General features: G+C 38.6%; 1 protein-coding gene across 2 annotated transcripts; it reads left to right on the top strand.

Moving 5' to 3' along the window:
- The first annotated feature begins 1,938 nt into the window (after positions 1-1,938).
- On the top strand, positions 1,939-14,059 carry kif2c (kinesin family member 2C). Of its 2 annotated transcripts, XM_072686938.1 has the most exons (22): positions 1,939-2,107; positions 3,529-3,623; positions 3,712-3,834; positions 4,020-4,074; positions 4,180-4,212; positions 4,512-4,625; positions 4,904-5,017; positions 5,306-5,403; positions 5,477-5,572; positions 6,156-6,210; positions 6,308-6,470; positions 8,158-8,248; positions 8,333-8,396; positions 8,483-8,574; positions 8,716-8,858; positions 9,082-9,286; positions 9,776-9,886; positions 10,061-10,128; positions 10,263-10,356; positions 10,522-10,593; positions 12,084-12,177; positions 13,842-14,059. In XM_072686938.1, exons 1-22 carry the CDS (start codon positions 2,047-2,049, stop codon positions 13,904-13,906), a joined length of 2,106 nt encoding a protein of 701 aa, XP_072543039.1. In that variant the 5' UTR covers positions 1,939-2,046; the 3' UTR covers positions 13,907-14,059. The 2 variants fall into 2 exon arrangements, with proteins under 2 accessions (XP_072543039.1, XP_072543041.1); XM_072686940.1 differs by lacking the exon at positions 4,180-4,212.
- Positions 14,060-19,675: the final 5,616 nt, after the last annotated feature.

Genomic DNA, 19,675 nt, shown 5'->3' on the forward strand with positions numbered 1-19,675 from the left:
CTGGTCTGAGCATGGTCTGTCTAATACAGTGGGCAGTGAATTTGTACTAGGAATGAAAATAAGCTTCACCTTAATATAATTCAACACTGCATTTGAACACATTTGGTGACATATTCAACATGTGTCAGGCATGTTCTTTTATGCCTGAACTAAAATTGAGTCCCTTTTTTTCAGCAAATAAGTGCCTAGCAGTAGTTGAATGCAGAAAGTTGACTCTGAAAGCAGCATTTTAGTCTGCTAAATACAAATGTATTAGGAGTACAACGTAGTATGTAGTAGGAGTTTATCTGCAAACTAGATTGTGAAGTAAAAAAAACCAGTGTTATATAAAATGTGTGTCAGGTATGGGGATAAAAAACTGCGCCTACGCCACTGACCACATCAGACACTGCATACAATGTTCTGGACAAAGAGTCAGTGATGTAATCATCTGTTCCCTAGACAACAAACGTCATTACACAGAGCCGAAAGGTAGGCATATTTCTTTTTACACTGAGGCTGTTTTCAGTGAGACTAACATAGGATCTAAATATAATTCAGCGCTGCTTTTCCACATGAGTCAGCTATCTGTGTCCTAGTGTGAGGCTGCCACATAGTGGCCGTTTTTGTCACTGCATCTGTGGGAAACAACGTGCTGTGCTTGATTTGGATTTGTGTTTCTGAGTAGAAGTCAGCAAGGGTGGCCTTTCAGTTCATTTTGGAAATGTAAAATGACCACAAGCGCCGTGTGTGGACAGTACTCTTGTCTCAGAGCATTTCTGCACACTGACTGTACTGACTGTGACTACTATTCATATTCTGCAGTCTTGTGTCTGTGCAACAAGTCGTTAGGTGAAACAGAGTTGTACAGTGGGTAGTATAGTCCTGTTGGAAATGCTGAGATATAGATAGTCGAAAAGAACAATTTCATTGTACAGTACAACAATATTGACAATAAAAGTAATTTTTTTTTATTTAAATTAATTATCCCCGATTGCTATGGTATTGTTATGTGGTTGAAAAAAAAGAAGAAGAAGAGGAATATAAATCGGATAATATTATTACACAAATTGCTTTGCAATGTGCAACCATTATTAAAGCATCAGGACTAAAAAATTAAGTTGAACAATACACATCAAGACCCACTGTCCACTGTGATGGACAAAAACATTTAGAACAATCCTTTGTAGAAAATCATTTTTATAATTTATCTCACAGTCCAACATTTAAAATGGTTCAAATGACCCGTTCTCTGTGGTTGTGTATTAGTGCTACAACGGAAGGGGCTATGCTGCGGTTTGATTGATTGATTGGCTGTTAACCCTCTATTCTAACGGTGAGCGGGTCTAAATTGGAGTGACGTGCATAAGAACACAAAAGGTAAAAAAATCACGTGATGTCCACTGTAGCGCGCCATCGTTTTAAGTGTTATAAATGGCAAATCGAAATATTTACAATGACAAAATTAAATGCAATACAAATACAAACAGATATTTCTGGGGTTTTTTTTGTTAGACGTAACACATCTAAGCAATACAAAATTAATCAATGGATACACTGATTTCTTGGCTTGGGCTGTATTATTTTATGCATAAATGCAAGTTGCATTTATGTATAAAATATTTTGTTATAATGCTGATATTATTAATTTGGAACTTTATATTTTTTATATTTGAAAATTGTCCCTAATTGGATTTTTGTATGATAAAAAAGGCTGTTTCTAAGTTTATGTCACATGGTTAGCAGTTTATCTCAAATTGAAGTCTTGTAGTGCCGCATCGTTAAGCTGCTTAGATATCAGACTTTTATTTCTCCCGTTTTTCCAAGCAGCATCATCATGGCCCTCCTCAGCGTTGCTCTGATTGGACCACAGCGCGTTCCTCCTCGTACGTGTATCCGATTAAATGAACAACTTCCGCTGACGCTTTTTGAACGCTTGGCGGTTGCGAGTCTGATTTTTTTGCTTTTACATGTAAAACATTTCTTTAGTTTCTAGCAGCTAGCTAGTGTTTATATTCAGCGCATTGACGTTTCTTTACGACTTGTGTTTGCACTAAGTGAGCTGAAATGGAGGCGGCAGCCGCGAAGCTTCTTATTGGAATTGCTGTCAAAATTAGTCGCAGTGATGGTAAGAGAAATCAACAGGTTAAATTAACGTTAGTTAGCCAGTGCTAGCTAGCTCCCTAACAACACTTGATTTTCTGAAGGTCTGGTTACTGTTGGTAATGGCTAACTTGGATTGCAGTTTCGTATTGAGACACTGAATGCATTTCCAGTTAGAAAGCTGAAGTATTTTAACTTTAACTCTTAGCTGCTAGTGCTGGCTATGCTTTGATTTGAAACGTAGCACTCAAGGATTTGCCTAGCATATACGCTTGAGTTTTGTGCAGTCAGTGATTCCATGCGCCTTGTCTCAAGTTCAGTTTATTTATATAGCGCTTTTAAACTGGATAGGACAGGATTTTTCCACAAAGCAGCTTTGCAGAGATCCAGACCCGAACGAACAAGCCAGTTCCAACGCAGCGGCGAGGGAAACCTCCCTCAGAGCCAGATAAAGAAACTGTGACAGGAACCAAGATACTACAGGGGAACCCATCCTCCTCTGGTCGACACTACATAGCAAAACAAAAGCATAAAGAAAGAAATATAACTTTTGGTAACAGTAATGAAACACGAGGAAAGAATTAGTTATCCTACACTGCACCTTAGTGCTCAGAGTTGACCACTGAAAAACAGGTTCATGTTAGTCTTATCACTGGGAATGGAGATTGGAAGAATGATTGTCCCTGTTAATATACATATGTTAAGAAGAGCTCTGTATGATTAGTTACGGTAATGGTTAATGAAGGTTAACCAACCCAGTCAACACTCATCTTTTACAACCTGCCAACCAGACAGGTGGACAGTTTAGCTTGGCAGAAAAGGAAAACACAGACATGTTCTGTTTGAGGAGACTGGACATGAACGTATAAGGTAAATCAGAATACTGACAGTGACTGCCAGGCCTTATAACAGCTTGGCTAAAAAGGGAGAGATGGAAGATAACAAGGACATGAGGATTCACTGAGACGTGTCCCAACGTCAACAATTCTGAACCTAAGTGAATGTGTGAGAGTGATTGGGTGACTGCGGCTTACTGGCTGAATCATTGCCCTGAAGACCCTCAGGAGCTTATTGATTGCACCATGTCTAGGAAAGCAGAGTTACCCTTTGAACGGATTAAGTGACATTAAAATGACAAATCTAGAGATTTAAGGTGTGAAGTATCTTTCAGCAGTAGGTAAAAACCCATCCCCAAACTTTTCAACATTTTTGTTAACACCTAGGAAAACTGTCACTAGCAGTTGACATGCTTATTGCGGGCTAATAAACGGTTTAAAATTATTTTTTAAATATTTTATTTAATTGCACTTTTGAGTTATTTGTGAAAGTTTTACTACCCCAAGCAGCTGCTGTAAGTCACCCAGTTCTTTATTTGTCTTATCAGAAAGTTAGTTAATGCTGAAAATGTCACTCGGACAACTCATAGATTGATTTCTGTGTTTGAAGGGAGAGTACACAGTGCGACAGTGAAAACAGTCAATCCTGTCAAGTCAACAGTACATGTGGAATGGAGTGAGGAAGATAAGACCAAAGCAAAAGAGGTTGGCAAAGCATTTTCAAATACTTTTTTAAAAAGAACATAAACTGCTTGAGCGTGTGGTCTTCACTTGTCTTTTCTGTATCCACTAGATTGATATGAGTGACATTTGTCAGCTCAATGCTGATCTAATCCAGTATCTGCAACCTCCAAGCCAACCAACACCTTCCTCTGTTCCTACCACCAACACTGCACGAGCACCTAAAGCAGAGAAAGTGAGTGTCCTAGCAAGACTTAAGATTTTTATAAGATTTGAATCAATGCAGAGATTGTGGAATGCCATGTTTATCAGCACAGATACAGTAAATATGTCAGGTGTCGGATATGACCAGTGTCTGAGAATGAAAATGTTTAGTGGGTCTACATCATCACTGTCATGTCACATCTTCGTATTTTTTAGAAAACAGAAGAACAGAAACCTCCGAAAACCTCAAAGATTCCTCCTACAACAGAGAGTAAGTGATATTCTGCTTTGTTTGGCAATGTTTTGAGATATTTTAGACATTCCAGCATTTTCATCTATAGCTTCATTATGTTAACTTGGCTTTTCCTATTTGAAGCTGCTCCTCCAGCCCCTCCTCCAGAGGAGCCAGGTTTGTATACAGTGCATGTTTTATTCCTATGTGACCCCATGCACTCTCACTGATGAGACTGGAAAAACCCTAATTCGAATCAGTATGCTTTAGCATTGGTGCCCCCCCCCCCACACACACTCTTTTCCGCAACACCTTTTGGCTGTGGTCCACACATTTTCCTTATAACCTTATTAATTCTGTAGTACAGTCTTAAAAATGGCTGATTTGTGTTAATGGTGATTCAAATGTAATGCACCCCAAACATTAATAGATTTAGAAACTGCGTTTGTTTGTCAGTGATTTAACTTTGCTTACAGTTCCCAGAAGGATGAACACGCGGCAGACTATTTTGTTCTCTTCTGCCCTTCCATCGGCTGCCTCTGCAGTGACCGCTGAAGATGCTCCCTCATCTACCATTCCCAGGCCGTCAGGTTAGTCTGTCTTCTGAGGGTTATCTTTACACTTTCTAAATTGCTGGTTAACAAAATAGTTTGTGAAAATTAACTTTGTTTCTTTATAATTAGGCTTTATAATGTGTTCACAAGGTATTTTCCCAGGTTATAGACTGATACAGCTGTTCATGTTTTCCTTTTCCGTGTAATATGTTCAATTAATGGCTTTATTAACTGAAACTACCAATGTGAAACTGGCTGAGAATAATGATTTTCTGAATTCTCCTTAATGATTTTTTTTTCCCCTCCCATTCCAGGATTACCAAGTTACCAGAGGAGGCAGACTGCCAAACCACCATCTCCCACTCTGCCTACCATTGAAGCTGTGTCCGAGAGCGAGTCTTCAAAACGTGCCCCTATGCCCCCTCCAAGTAAGTTAAAGCTGCACTTACAAAGTGTTTACTTTGTTCAGCATTTGTATTTAATGAGCATTTAGTTAATTGACAAAATATACGTTTATATAACTACAAATGTTAGTAGTTACACATACATTTTTCAATACCTTGTGTGCCAATGTAATACTCAAGCTGTGCAAAATTAGATCAACTTATGTAATTGAGCTGTAGGCTTAACTGAAAGTCCCATATTTTATATAGTCCTGCATTAAGGATTTACTTTAACATGCACTCACGATGCCTGTTAATTAATTTGCTTGTTAGATGCACGCCTTTCACGAGTTCCAGAAGTGAATAAAGCAACAAACAAGCGGTTGTCCATTTCAACTAAAAATTCTGAAACTCAGATCAAGAAAGGAAAGGTAAGTGATCCATTGATCTGACGTTTTTTTATGAAGAGCATTTCTATTTACTCACTTTACTGTTTGTTATTAGTATGGAGGTGTGAACCGACCCAACAAGCAGTTTTACCAGATGATTGAAGAGTACCGAGAAACACTGGAGAAAATTCCTTTGACCTTGACTGATCCTGTAAGTAAATGCCCAAAAAGTGCACTCAAAGCTAAAATCTCCCATCCACTTCAGATATCTTAAAGTTTTAATTGCACTTACTGAACACTTGAAAGAAAATAGTCTTTATTAGTTTAATCTATTAACATTCCATACTGTAGAAACCACAGACGCTGTGTCTATCTTCTTACAGCGTTTCCATATCTTATGGGCATTCCTTACTTTTGTTTTCAGATCTTTTCACAGTTGCTTAGATGGATCTTGGTTGTTGTGTTGGCACAAGATTTAGTTACTGTACATTAGGATTTGCTGGAAATATTGATATTATTTGGCCAAGAGTGCCTAGACAATTGCATAAAAATAATTTAATGAAGTTAAATTGAAGTTTATTTGAAGTGGCTGATTTTGAGTGTACCTTTTCGGCAGGCTATTTCCAATTCAGCAAATGATTTCTTTTTCAGGTTTCTTGTTTTGGAATACTATAATGTACTGAAGTGCAATTGTCAGCTTGATGTATTTATTAATGTGTGAAATATTTATGGTGGTTAAGCAGTAACATGTATGCATCATAAAACTTACATTCCCTGTTTTTTTTTATCATAAGGTTGAGCTTCACAGAATTTGTGTGTGTGTGCGCAAGCGGCCACTAAATAAAAAAGGTAGGAAGCTAATGTCACAAATGGTAACTTAATAAATGTGTGCATTTATTTATTGATTTGTGTGTAAAATTAATTAGATGCTTTTTGCATTGTTTAGAGATAACCAAGAAAGAGATTGATGTAGTGAGTATCCCTGGAAATGGAGTTCTGTTGTTCCATGAGCCCAAACAGAAGGTGGACCTCACAAAATACCTCGACAACCAGATTTTCCATTTTGATTACTCATTCGATGAAGACACAACAAATGACTTAGTTTACAGGTAATATAACTTCCCTTTTTTTTCTTTCTTTGACAAATGTAAAGTGAATGTAGCGGACTCCTAAATATTCTTAGCTAGTTTATATAGGCTAGGCTATAGGTATTTTTGTCTTGGTAATGACTTCTCTGCTAACAGCTAATTGGTGGAACGTGTTTCAATTTAAGCTACGAGACTGGAAGTGTGAGTTTCCTAAGTGCTTTGCTCATTAAATGAAGGCACAGAAGGCCTGGTTCATGACAAATATTCTGCTCAAGAAAGCTTACTAAGGCTGTTAGATCACTCCAAGAGCACCATGCACAATCCTGAAAGAGGTAAAACCCAAGGGTAATATCAGACATGCGGAAGATTCTGTACTGCAGAAACTGCAAGAAGACTTCATAATTTATTAAAAAGAAAAAAAAATATTGAAGTGAATAGAGGGGACCCTACGAAGGAAGCCACTGCTGTGCAAAAAACACTGCAGCTCATTTCGTGTTTACCCAAGGCCATCTGAAGGTTTCACAAAGCTTCTGAGAAAATGTTTGAACAGATGAGACAAAAGTGAAGCAAAACCTCATCCCAGCTGTGAAGCATGGTTAAAGCAGCTGCCTTACGGCCTAGATGCCTTGCAATCATCAAGGAAACTAAATATAGGGGTATTAAAACATTTTACAAGAGAATGTAAGGGAAGCAGTAAAGTTGCCCTTAAGCTAAAGTTCAGTGATTCAACAAGACAATGACTCCTAGCACACAAGTAAATCAACTGATGATTTGTTTTGGAATGGTATTGTCTAGAATTGTATTTCCACATGCATCACTTACTTTGTCTTGCCACAATGTGTGTCAGTGTGTCTACTTATGGTCTTCACTGGAAGTATTAGAATGGCAAACTAAATTATTTAGTTTTTGCAATATTCTGAAGATATTTGGCTTTGTGGTCAGAAGATGAATCAGGTGATGGGTCAAAACTTCAGCTTTCTATAACATAAAACAACTTGCACATTTTCTTTGAACTCATCCACTGAGTGCCCTGTTGTGCTTTGTTTTTAGACAATTAATAAGAAAATAGTTTTGCCCCTTGAAGGCTAAACCAGAACATTGTCTATGGGAAAGAACAAAGGGGAAAAATAATTAGAGCCACTGGAAAAAACATTAGGCAAGACAACAATTAAGAATATTCTGGAAAAGAAAGAAAACTGCTGTACTAACCAAGTCAGCCAAGAAAAAAGGGGGGGGGGGGGTCTGTGGCAGGGGTGAAGGGATACCAAATACAACAGGATGCGAACCATTAATCAAATGTTAAAGCCAAGTTTTATGAACTGATGCAACCAAGATTAACCTCTACCAAAGTGATTGAAAAGCCGAAGTGTTGCTATTCATGATTTAAAACATGTAAGCCTCTCTGTCAAGAACTGTGGCGGTTGTGGCATAACTTGCATAGCTGCTTCTGATTTGGACTGAGTGGATTACTAATTGGAGTGGATGACTTACTATGTATATGTGTGTATATATACACATCTAGATGTAAATATCAGGTAATGAGCTGAAATTAGTTATTTCATGTCTTGATCTTAAATGTGTCTTACATTTAGTAAGGTCTGTGTTGTATGTAGGGTCAAAACATGACTTTGGCTATAAAGTTCATGTTTCACTTCAACACTGCTGGGCTTGGTATGCTTCTGATTATTTGTGATGGTCTTGTTTCCAGGTTTACTGCCAAACCTCTAGTCAAGACCATTTTTGAGGGTGGCAGGGCAACATGTTTCGCATATGGACAAACGGGGAGTGGAAAGACTCATGTATGTATGTTATATTCAGAATTTGTAGTACCTTGATATTTGCTAGGGAAATTTCTCAGTTTCCCCCTCTCCTATTCTTTGTAGACAATGGGTGGAGACTTCTCTGGAAAGGCCCAGAACAGCTCCAAAGGAATCTATGCCTTGGCAGGTGATTTGATGCAGTTTAAACATTGTCATGTACTGTACTAGGTTTATTATTTTACAATTATAATGTTTTGTTTATGTGGCTTGCAGCACAAGATGTGTTCCTCCTCCTGCAGCAGAGGAGATATGCTGAAATGGATCTGTGCCCATATGTAACCTTTTTTGAGATCTACAATGGCAAGGTTTGTTGAAAGCTGGGACTTAAAGACTTGATTGATGGTTTGAAATGAATACAAATGCATTACCTTTCAACAACTCATTGAGCTAGAATTAGGACCTGCTAAGGTAGGTCAGTTACCAACTGAAATGATGTGTGTTTGCAGGTTTTTGACTTGCTGAATAAGAAAGCCAAGTTGCGTGTTCTAGAGGATGAAAACCAGCAGGTACAGGTTGTCGGTCTGCAGGAAATGCCGGTCTCCTCGGTTGATGATGTCATAAAAATGATTGAGAAGGGCAGTTCTTGCAGGTACAGTTTCTCACAAATGAAATGACCAACTATCTACTTTTTAACTTAATTTATTGAGGTGCTTTTTAGGCCTAAGCAGTGAGGTCATTTGATATTGCACAAAGATGTTGGTGCTAAGCTGTAATTGCTCTGCCCCCTGGTGGACCCCTTACTGTAGGAAAACAAGCTTTGCCTTCACGTGTTTGTTGAGATGCTTGCTCCATTCTTCTTCCTAATTTTCTAGAACGTCTGGCCAGACGTTTGCCAACGCCAACTCGTCCCGGTCCCATGCAGTTCTGCAGGTGATCTTAAGGCGACGTAAGCAGCTTCATGGGAAGTTCTCTTTGGTGGATCTGGCAGGGAATGAGCGAGGTACAGATGTCAGCAGCAACGACAGACAGACCATGGTGGAGACAGCGGAGATAAACAGGAGTCTCCTGGCATTGAAGGTACTTCACTATTTATCTATTTCATGCTTCATACTACTTCATGCATTGTTAAAATGATTTAAGAATCAACATTAATATTGTTTTTAATGGTGGCATTTAGATGAAGCGTTAACATACTTGTTTGGAAGCCGAAACGAGTATTCAAAACTCATTGAATACTATGTAACTGAGCCAATTATAGTGGGCAGTATTACATAATGTGTCATTTATACTGTTTGACTGATTCAGGATAAGTGGACATGAATATTATTTGTGGGTTGTTGTTTTGTTTTTGTTTTTTTCTTTTTTCTCATATTAAGTTCCATTAAAATATTATTTTAGGGGCTGTGCTATGTTTCATCTAGTATTCTACTAAGTTTAGGAAACTGGAGATCTCAATATTTATGCTTGGGGTTATTTTATTTTTTTTTTTTGTTTGTTTTTTGCTTGTGTGATAGTGCTAGAGTGGAACCCTGTGTGGTTTTGCTTATGCTGTGTTTGAATTTCCAGGAGTGCATCCGATCACTGGGGCAGAACAGTGAGCATATCCCCTTCAGGATGAGTAAACTCACCCAGGTGCTCAGAGATTCCTTCATTGGCGAGAACTCCAGAACCTGCATGGTAATTTGTGTGTGTGCCTGTGAAATCATAATAATATTGTCTTTTCTTTTTTTTTGTAGTAGTAGTTGTTTGGTTGACTCTTTGCTTTACTGCGTTTGTCACTGTGTAGCTCTTTCCTGTTAGTGTTGCATATGAAGAGGTCAGTGTTGCACAAATGAATGTTGTGCCTTTCAGATTGCAATGATCTCACCTGGTATGACTTCTTGTGACTACACACTGAATACACTACGTTATGCAGACAGGTAAAGAGCCACATTTTTTATTCTTCTACAAACACCTGTTTTGCCTCTTTCAGCTTTTGGACCTCATACTATATTGTCATGGTGGTCCCTCTAGTGGTTAGAAGTGGAGTAACACTTCTGTTTGTTGCTCTTAGGGTGAAGGAGCTGAATGGAGTGTCTAAAGGAGTTGCACAAGAGAACACTAAATTAATAGAGGAGTCATTGGAGGGCTGCAGCTCTTCAGAGGAAGTAAGTGTACCATGGACCATACAGTTAGTCTTCCAGGGTTTAGAGGAGACTTTTTGCAGAGTTTTAATTTTCTTTTGCTGAAACCATTAGGGTGCGCTCTGTAGTTTATTTATTTATTTATTCAATTTATTTGAATATTTTTAAATGACCGTTCTTATTTTTTAGGAGAATATTGCTGCAGAACTTGTAATGACCAGCATCTCTGAGGTGGAGGAGAGGTTCTATGAAGACCTTCAGGTGTGCAGATTATCATCTCAAAAGATCCGGAGTTCACTAGCAAATACAATATTAAAGGAAATTAAATACAACCTCCTTACGGGTGAACTTTGGCCTACAGGCGCTCTCAGGAGCTCTGTGAATTCCAGCATGGTACCGTGATGCAGTCGTGAAATTTCCTTGCTACTAAATGTTCCACAGTCAACTGTCAGTGGTATTATAACAAAGTGGAAGCAATTGGGAACGACAGCAACTCAGCCATGACGTGGTAGGCTATGTAAAATGACTGCGGATGCTAAGGTGCATTGTGTGCAGAGGGTGCCAACTTTCTGCACAGTCAGTCACTGCAGACTTCCAAACTGCATGTGGCCCTATTAGCTAAAGCTTAGGAACAGTGCGTAGAGAGATTAAGAATGGGATGTCACCGAAGTTCATATGCAAAGGCTGACGAGCAAATATGTGATGGTGGGGAGGGAAGGGAGGTGGTTTTTGGAAGTGTCTTTGCTGAGATCAGACTCATCAGGGGGACAAGGGGACGTTGTTTAAATGCTTATTTCCTATAGATTATTTATTGAAGTTGGTAAACAAGAAAAGATTTTGATGCACTTTAACTTCAGGGTATATGTATCATTGAGTCATGTTTGTTTATTTCATTGGCTGTAAAAAAAAAACTCCCTGTGAAGTAACATGAGGCTCTGTAATGATTTCTTGCATTATTGACTTATAATACAGTATATTCATGCCCTTTATAGTTTTACTTTTATAGCATTTAGCAGACGCTCTTATCCAGAGCAACTTACAAAATTGCTTTGATATTTACTCAAGAATAACCTAAGCTAGTTTAAATATATACATTCAAAGATACCTCAAAGCTTCTAAGATACTTCTAAGTTTTTGTTGACCTCAGTCTTCATTATTGTGGGGTGCTAATCTGTTCTACTTTTTTGTTGTTCCATATCTCCAACTGTAGTTTTAATTTAATTTAAACTTTCTCTTTATATTCTAATTTTCTGAATATTCTTAATTATTAAATTGATTGCTTTTTATAGGATGTAATTATTTGTAATTATATATGATATATATATATCTCAATACGCCCTTTAAATAACAATAGTGTATATAGCAATTATCGTAATAAATAAATATTTTGACAGGCCTATTAACAATGCAGAGAATTGGTAGCAGGACAGCAAAGACAATAGTTATTTTGAAGGATTTTACACAAATATGGCTTGAGTTATGCAGTGTTACACACTGATCATGAGCATTGTCCTGTCTGCTTAACCAAAGTTACATAGTGTTTGGTGTGGAACCTGGAGCGTGCGTAACCTGGAGTAACAGTGATGAAACATGATTTTGAAGCTATTATTTCAATTTAGTAAAATGGAACATAATACTTTAAAAGGGGCACTAATTGTTTGTTGTACTGGTATCTTGGGAAATAAGGCCCACTAACAAATATAAATGCATTTCTTCATGACCTGACTGTCACATGCCCACTTTCTTTCTAGGGTGCCAGTCAAATTGCCAGAGCCATGGAACACTCATCATATGACATAGTAAATGGTCTGCCAGAAATCGATGCATATATGGAGAAACTGCAAGGTATGTTTAGGAAATTAATTATGTTGTGATCAAGAACATGTACAGTGGGGGAAAAAAGTATTTAGTCAGTCACCAATTGTGCAAGTTCTCCCACTTAAAAAGATGAAAGAGGCCTGTAATTGACATCATAGGTAGACCTCAACTATGAGAGACAAAATGAGAAAAAAAAATTCAGAAAATCACATTGTCTGATTTTTAAAGAATGTATTTGCAAATAATGGTGGAAAATACGTATTTGGTCAATAACAAAAGTTAATCTCAATACTTTGTTATATATCCCTTGTTGGCAATGACAGAGGTCAAACGTTTTCTGTAAGTCTTCAGAAGGTTGGCACACACCGTTGCTGGTATGTTGGCCCATTCCTCCATGCAGATCTCCTCTAGAGCAGTGATGTTTTGGGGCTGTCGGCGGGCAACACAGACTTTCAACTCCCTCCAAAGGTTTTCTATGGGGTTAAGATCTGGAGACTGGCTAGGCCACTCCAGGACCTTGAAATGCTTCTTACGAAGCCACTCCTTTGTTGCCCTGGCAGTGTGCTTGGGATCATTGTCATGCTGAAAGACCCAGCCACGTTTCATCTTCAATGACCTCGCTGATTAAAGGAGGTTTGCACTCAAAATCTCACAATACATGGCCCCATTCATTCTTTCATGTACACAGACCAGTTGTCCTAGTCCCTTTGCAGAGAAACAGCCCCAAAGCATGATGTTGCCACCCCCATGCTTCACAGTTGGTATGGTGTTCTTTGGATGCAACTCAGCATTCACTCTCCTCCAAACACAATGAGTTGTGTTTGTACCAAACAGTTCTACTTTGGTTTCATCTGACTATAAGACATCTACCATTACTCTTCCGGAACATCCAAATGCTCTCTAGCAAACTTCAAACGCGCCCGGATATGTACTGGCTTAAGCAGGGGAACACGTCTGGCACTGCAAGATCTGAGTCCCTGGCGGCGTAGTGTGTTACTGACGGTAGCCTTTGTAACGTTGGTCCCAGCTTTCTGCAGGTCATTCACTAGGTCCCCCTCGTGTGGTTCTGGGATTTTTGCTCACCGTTCTTGTGATTATTTTGACCCCACGGGCTGAGATCTTGCATGGAGCCCCTGATCGAGGGAGATTAGCAGTGGTCTTGTAGGTCTTCCATTTTCTGATTGTTGCTCCAACAGTAGATTTCTTCACACCAAGCTGCTTGCCTATTGCAGATTTAGTCTTCCCAGCCTGGTGCAGGTCTACAATTTTGTTTCTGGTGTCCTTCGACAGCTCTTTGGTCTTCACCATAGTGGAGTTTGAGGTTGTGGGCAGATGTCCTTTTTTTTTTTAATACAGGTAATAAGTGGAGGACAGAGAAGCCTCTTAAAGACGTTGTTACAGGTCTGTGACAGCCAGAAACCTTGCTTGTTTGTAGGTGACCAAACACTTATTTTCCACCATTATTTGCAAATAAATTCTTTAAAAATCAGACAATGTGATTTTCAGATATTTTTTTTCTCATTTTTGTCTCTCATAGTTGAGGTCTACCTATGGTGTCAATTACAAGCCTCTTTCATATTTTTAAGTGGGAGAACTTGCACAATTGGTGATTGACTAAATACTTTTTTTCCCCACTTTAAAATGTGTTTTTAAAAAAAACAAACAAAAAAACCCTTATCTCTCTGTTTTAGGATCCTACCTGGCTCTGCGATCAGCTATTGAGGCACTGAGAACCAGATCATCCAATCTGGCATGACCTGTAAATGGAGTACAAATTAAGCCAATCATGTAGTTTGGTTTTTTTTGAGCTGTCTAAACCATTTCTGTAATTAACCCCTTCCCTGTCCTAAAACGATCCCTTCTAAGTGTTTTTACTGTTTTGTTCAGATAATGTTTAACAGGTTGTTTAACAGTTTGAATAAATCCTTTAATATGTTTAACCGTTTGAATAAATGTTTACTTCTTGCAGTTCAGGATTTGTGTTTGAGATTTTTCAGAAACCCAGTCACGTGGCACTATCAGAATCAGAATCTCTTTATTTCACCAAGTATGTTAAACATACAAGGAAATTTTACTTGGTGTTTTGCAAATATTACACAGAGAGAGGAAAAATACACTAAACAATAAATGGAATAAAGGACTATAAAAAGAAGCTTTTATGTACAGATACAGAATTATATAAACATTTGCAGGAGATTAACATCTGTACAGTTGTGCAATAATCATAGTGCAAATGCTAATCATGTTCTGCATCAGTACTGTGTTGCAGTGAAGTCCAGTTTGGTTCAGTAAAATTTAGAAGCTCAGTTCAGTTATTGGTTAGGTTTATAGATGTACAGGGCTGTACAGGGCTGTACAGACGCTCTTATCCAGAGTGACTTACAGAAGTGCTTCACTGTTTACTCAAGAATAATCTCAGCTAGTTTGAATAGACTAAAAATTCAAAGATGCCTCTAAGTTTAGACACTACTAAACACAAGTCAGTAAGGAGACCACTCTACTATTCACCCAAGTGCTCTCGGAAGAGGTGGGTCTTCAGTCTGCGTTTGGGTTAACATGAAGGAGTGGCATTTGGATAGGATTTTTATTTACCCTTGTGTCATCTACTACATTTCTTCAAGAGCATATAAAATGGATCTTTAGTTGGTGTTTGGCTTCCTTTGCATTACAACCTTATTGTTTGCAAATGTCATTGAAATGTATTTTTCTCCCCCAATAAGGTTATTTGGACTCAAAATATATTGATGTGCTTTAGGGGCAGTGGTGGCTCAGCGGTAGAGCGCCGGGGTATCGATAACAGGGTCGTGGGTTTGATTCCCGGGCTTGGCTGCCACTGTTGGGCCCTTGAGCAAGGCCCTTTACCCTCTCTGCTCCCCGGGCACAAGAGTTGGCTGCCCACCGCTCTGGGTGTGTGCGTGTACTCACTGCCCCTAGCTCACTAGTGTGAGTGTGTGTTCACTACCACAGATGGGTTAAATGCAGAGAACACATTTCGCTGTACAGTGGCAAATACATGCACCTTTACCTTTTTTTTTTACTTTAGTAGCTTGCCATATGTGAGAACATTTACATAGGTTACAAAATGTCATTTCTGAATTGACTGTTTAACTCCCATATATAGCCAGGCTTGGCCTAAAAGATCCATTTTTAGTAAGGGTTTCCTGAAGGGCAGTTGCATTTGTTAGGTGTTGATCAGTAGAGAAATTAATCTACGCAAGCTAACAACAGAGAATGCAACAAAATATTTTCAGTCACAGTTTGACTAGAAGAGTGCTTTCAGACACAAATATTGATGAGGATATCACATTATATGCCTCTTCTGAATTCAGGGGTGTTAAAGAAGAGTTTATCCTGTTCTTGTCCGAGTCACAGCCTCTATTGTCCAGGAAAGGCTTTCTACAAGCTTTTGGAGAATTGCTATGAGGATTTATTTGCATTGAATAATCACCGCCCCATGTCATCCCTGAAGTATTGGATGGAGCAGCATCATTCCAGAGAATACCATTTACAGTTTTACTGCTCCACAGGTTAAAGCTGGGGGATTTATATCCCTTTGGCTCATCCTTGGCATTAAGCATGGTAACTAAAGGCTCATGTTTATCTGTTCCAGAAAGTCATTTTCTATTGGCAGTACTTTTATACAGGGACTAACAGGCTGTGTGGGCATTTGCACATTTGTGGCAGCAATGTAAATTAAAGTAGCTGCATGCATTCGTTACAAAGGGTATCCACAAACATTGGGCATATGTCAGCAAGCATACTGAAACTTGTTCACTCCTGAAAAACCCACATTTTGTATTGATTATGCACCTGATATGATGTCAGATGAACTGCAATAGGGTTGGGGTCACTGAACATGACTTTTCTGCTCTTCCCATGAATTGCTTTGACCCTTCCCACACACATACGTACTACCATACACAAGTTCCGAACCATGTTTATACTCTCCCTGCAAGCAAAAGCTGACACATGACAAATCAAAGGTCTACTAAGCAACTCGCACTGAACAATTTTCCCCCAAAAGACAAAAATAAACAAAATCGTCCTGAACCTGGGTGGCCCCATGTCTCTGTGTGAGGCCCACCAGCCCGGGTGCTTCCTCTGAGAGAACACCCCCTCCCCACCAAACGCACGCACACTTGCATACACACCCCTGCTTGCTGGGTGGTATTCCCCAAACATACTCTGAGACACACTTCTCCAAACCATATTCAAATACCACACTGTTGATTTTCCCATGTTATTGCAATGCCAAAAATGCACCCAATTATTCTGTTCTATTTAGCTTACGTTCAGACTACACAAAGCAGTAATGGTTCCTTGGTGGCGCACTGCTCCACTGATATGATGTAAGCAAAGTTCAGTCTTGTGGGATTACTGTTTAGGCCGTATCCGGCCTTTAGGAGTTGGGATGGCCCAAAGCTTTTGGTTTAATCACCTAATTTATTTCTAGTTCACAGTTAGACTATTAGAGCACAATTGCCCTTGCTCTTTTTGGGTGGCTGGGATGGCCCTTCCTCTCCCCACATCACCTAGTGCAATACTACTTTGTATGGCTGTTGGAAGTTGGAAATAAAAATGCCTACAAATTGGAAGGAAAGAAAATCTGATAAATGATTTTGGCACGTTATTTGATGTGCACTGTGACATTAATGATCTTTGTGCGTGAACTGATAACCTTTCATTAGCATACCCATTCTGAACTAAACAAAAGTTTAGCTGAAAAACGGAAAGTTAGCTGCAAAACAATATATTAGTCTATAATAGTCTCTTATATAATCATTATATATTATTGTGGCCTCAGAATATGATCTTATGTAAGATATATATCTCCTGGTTCAGTATATTATTTTGTAGCTAATAGACACTTCATTTTCTGGCCTCAATATATTGTCTTGTGACCACGCCAAAAAAACAACCACCATTTAACCTTAGGGGCTAAGTCCTTTAAGAACCTTTCAGTGTGTGATTCTTTAGAGAACTATTTTTAATGAGATGCACAAGTGTAACCATTTGAATCTTAAAGCTCTATGTAATGTAAGTCAATTAAATTGTTATTTATATTATACATGAAGGTTCTTAAATACAACCAAAAGTTGTCAAATTACAACTCAAGTACAACTCAAAATATTTAAACAACATAGGATGTTAGTTTTTATACTGAACTTGACGAATTGTACAAAACAAATGATCTAAATAAAGATTTGATTGAGAAATTGAAAAATGAAGCAATGCTAGTGAAAAAATGTGCATTTTAAAGTGAACTGCTTGTCCCATAACTTGTCTCATAGTGGCGCTTGACTTTTAATAATCACCACAGTCTCGCAGCATATAAGACATACAGGTTTAGAACTTCCCATGACCACCACACGACTTACCTTAGCTCTAATTCTTTCCTCTGATCTGCTGTTTCTCGTCTCTTTTCTGTGTGTCACTCAGTGAGAGTCACAAAGCTCATCACAGATCTTTCTGGCTAAATAATGTTACATGATATTTTCAACCTGTGAGATTGGTCTGTGAGTTACCTGGGCTGCTAAATCTTTACCGCAAAGGTGCAGAAAAGCTATCAAAGGGCTATCAAAATTAGATGGTTCTCAATAGGCCTGCTATTTTATGACCTCTAGTGTGGCCTAGTGTTGCACAGTTTGGTGATTTTGCTTCTCAATTATAACTAATTCAACTTATGATTTCTTTAGCAGGTTCAGTAGGTTTGTTTAAGCACAAAGGTCACTAAAACCATGCTGGACACAAGCCCTCCAGGAGTGTTCGGGCCTGTAGACTTTATTCACTGTCACTTCACAGCTAATGAACTTTGTGTCTGATCGGCAACTCCTTAGTGAGACTACAAAGGCTTGCACGAGAATTGTTCCAAATACCATCCCTCATATTTTGGCCATGTCACCACTTTTTTTCTAGGCCTCTGAGAAGTTCTCTAGGATTTTTCTATATTTTTTTCGATGTTGCATCATGTGAGCTCGGCATTGTGTCTGTTGGCTCTGGATTCTGCTCTCTGGATTCCAGCTGTCCGCATGAATATTTTCTCAGAGAGGAGAAATTATTGGCAGTGGCCGCTGTTCGGCTCCCATCACCTCCGCAGACTAAATAAACAGCCCGAACCACCCAGCGAGTTCATCCGAACAACCTCTGTTTTCTTTTCTTCTTCGCTGTCTCCTTTCGAGCGCTCTTTGACCGCTTGCTGTCTGTGGAGGCATCTGGACGTGCTGGTCAGCACAAGGCCTGTGGCACTCCATTGACATTCTTTTTCCCCTGAGATGTGCTTACTATTGGTACTTTGCACATGCCTACACACACACACACAACAAACATTTATGCTGACATTGACAAGTGGCTAGCTCAGTTTCACTTGACTGAGTTGAACCTTTTACAGTGTCTATTTCAGTTAATCCTACACCCGATTCCACAGCTGCCATGTTGATTAGAATGCACAGTTTACGCTGTTATAGGCAAATGGAATGCAGTTTTATTTTTTATTGGGCCTATCTGCTAGTAACAGGCACCCAGTCAACCCCTACACTAATCATCTTTCATTATTTTATTTTATATTTTACAAAAATTCCTAAAAGCAGGTTTACAATTCTCACTCAAAGTTTGAAGGAAGGCAATCAAAAGTACTTATATTATAACTTCTATTATATTAGCCTCAGCTCCACTGCAGAACCAAAAGCAGTCATGTATGAAGGCAAAATGTAAAAGTCTTCTGTAGCATGACGAGATGTTAGGCTGTAATTCTTGTTTTTACAAGAACATATCTTGTGATACTGAGTTTATCTGCAGTAAAAATAACCAAGCATTTTTTTTAGTACAAGAAAGTATTGAATCATTATGAGTATTATATCACAAAACAGCATAATTAGATTTTTTGTGTGGCAATGCCATATAAAAAAAGCTAGATTGACTTGACTTAATGCCACAGTTGACTGAGTAAATCAAATTTGACAGTAAAATCTTAGTACACTTTGAACAAAGTAACGTAAATATTGATTGGACCTATTGGATATTGCTTTATTCCTAACTGGGCATCTCGGGCAACACAAAAGTTAATAACTTTTAATAAAATTATTATAATATTATTACTTTAACTTACTAATAACTTTCTTGGAATAACAAGATGTCATCAAGATGTACATGTTGTTTCTACAATATCTTTCTCATGATTACAATATATTCTGTCATAATTACAACATATGTTGTTTTTACGACAATAATAAGGTACATTTTCATAATGTCAGCTCGGTGACTGGTTTAAATCTAGAACTAAAGACAGGTAAGATGAAGTAAGGTCCAGTCAGGCTTTCTTTGTTGTTTTAACCGCATACAAGTACACAGTGAAGAGAAATTATGTTCCTCCAGGACCATGGTGCAGCATACAGCAACACAACACTATACAAGACTACATAAAGAACATTTGTGCAAGCACTGGGCAAAGGAACAATACAACAAATACACTGTGCGTGATGAGGACAAAGGTGCAGAGACATGTAACACACACTGACATGCCTGTGGA

Source organism: Salminus brasiliensis, chromosome 9, assembly GCF_030463535.1.
Source record: "Salminus brasiliensis chromosome 9, fSalBra1.hap2, whole genome shotgun sequence".
Lineage (NCBI taxonomy): Eukaryota > Metazoa > Chordata > Actinopteri > Characiformes > Bryconidae > Salminus > Salminus brasiliensis.

Coding starts and splice junctions, on each gene's coding strand:
- kif2c (XM_072686938.1), top strand. CDS start 2,047: ATGGAGGCGGCAGCCGCGAAGCTTCTTATTGGAATTGCTGTCAAAATT. Junction 8,859..9,081: donor GAGAAGGGCAGTTCTTGCAG/GTACAGTTTCTC, acceptor CTAATTTTCTAG/AACGTCTGGCCAGACGTTTG. Junction 9,887..10,060: donor AGAACTCCAGAACCTGCATG/GTAATTTGTGTG, acceptor TGTGCCTTTCAG/ATTGCAATGATCTCACCTGG.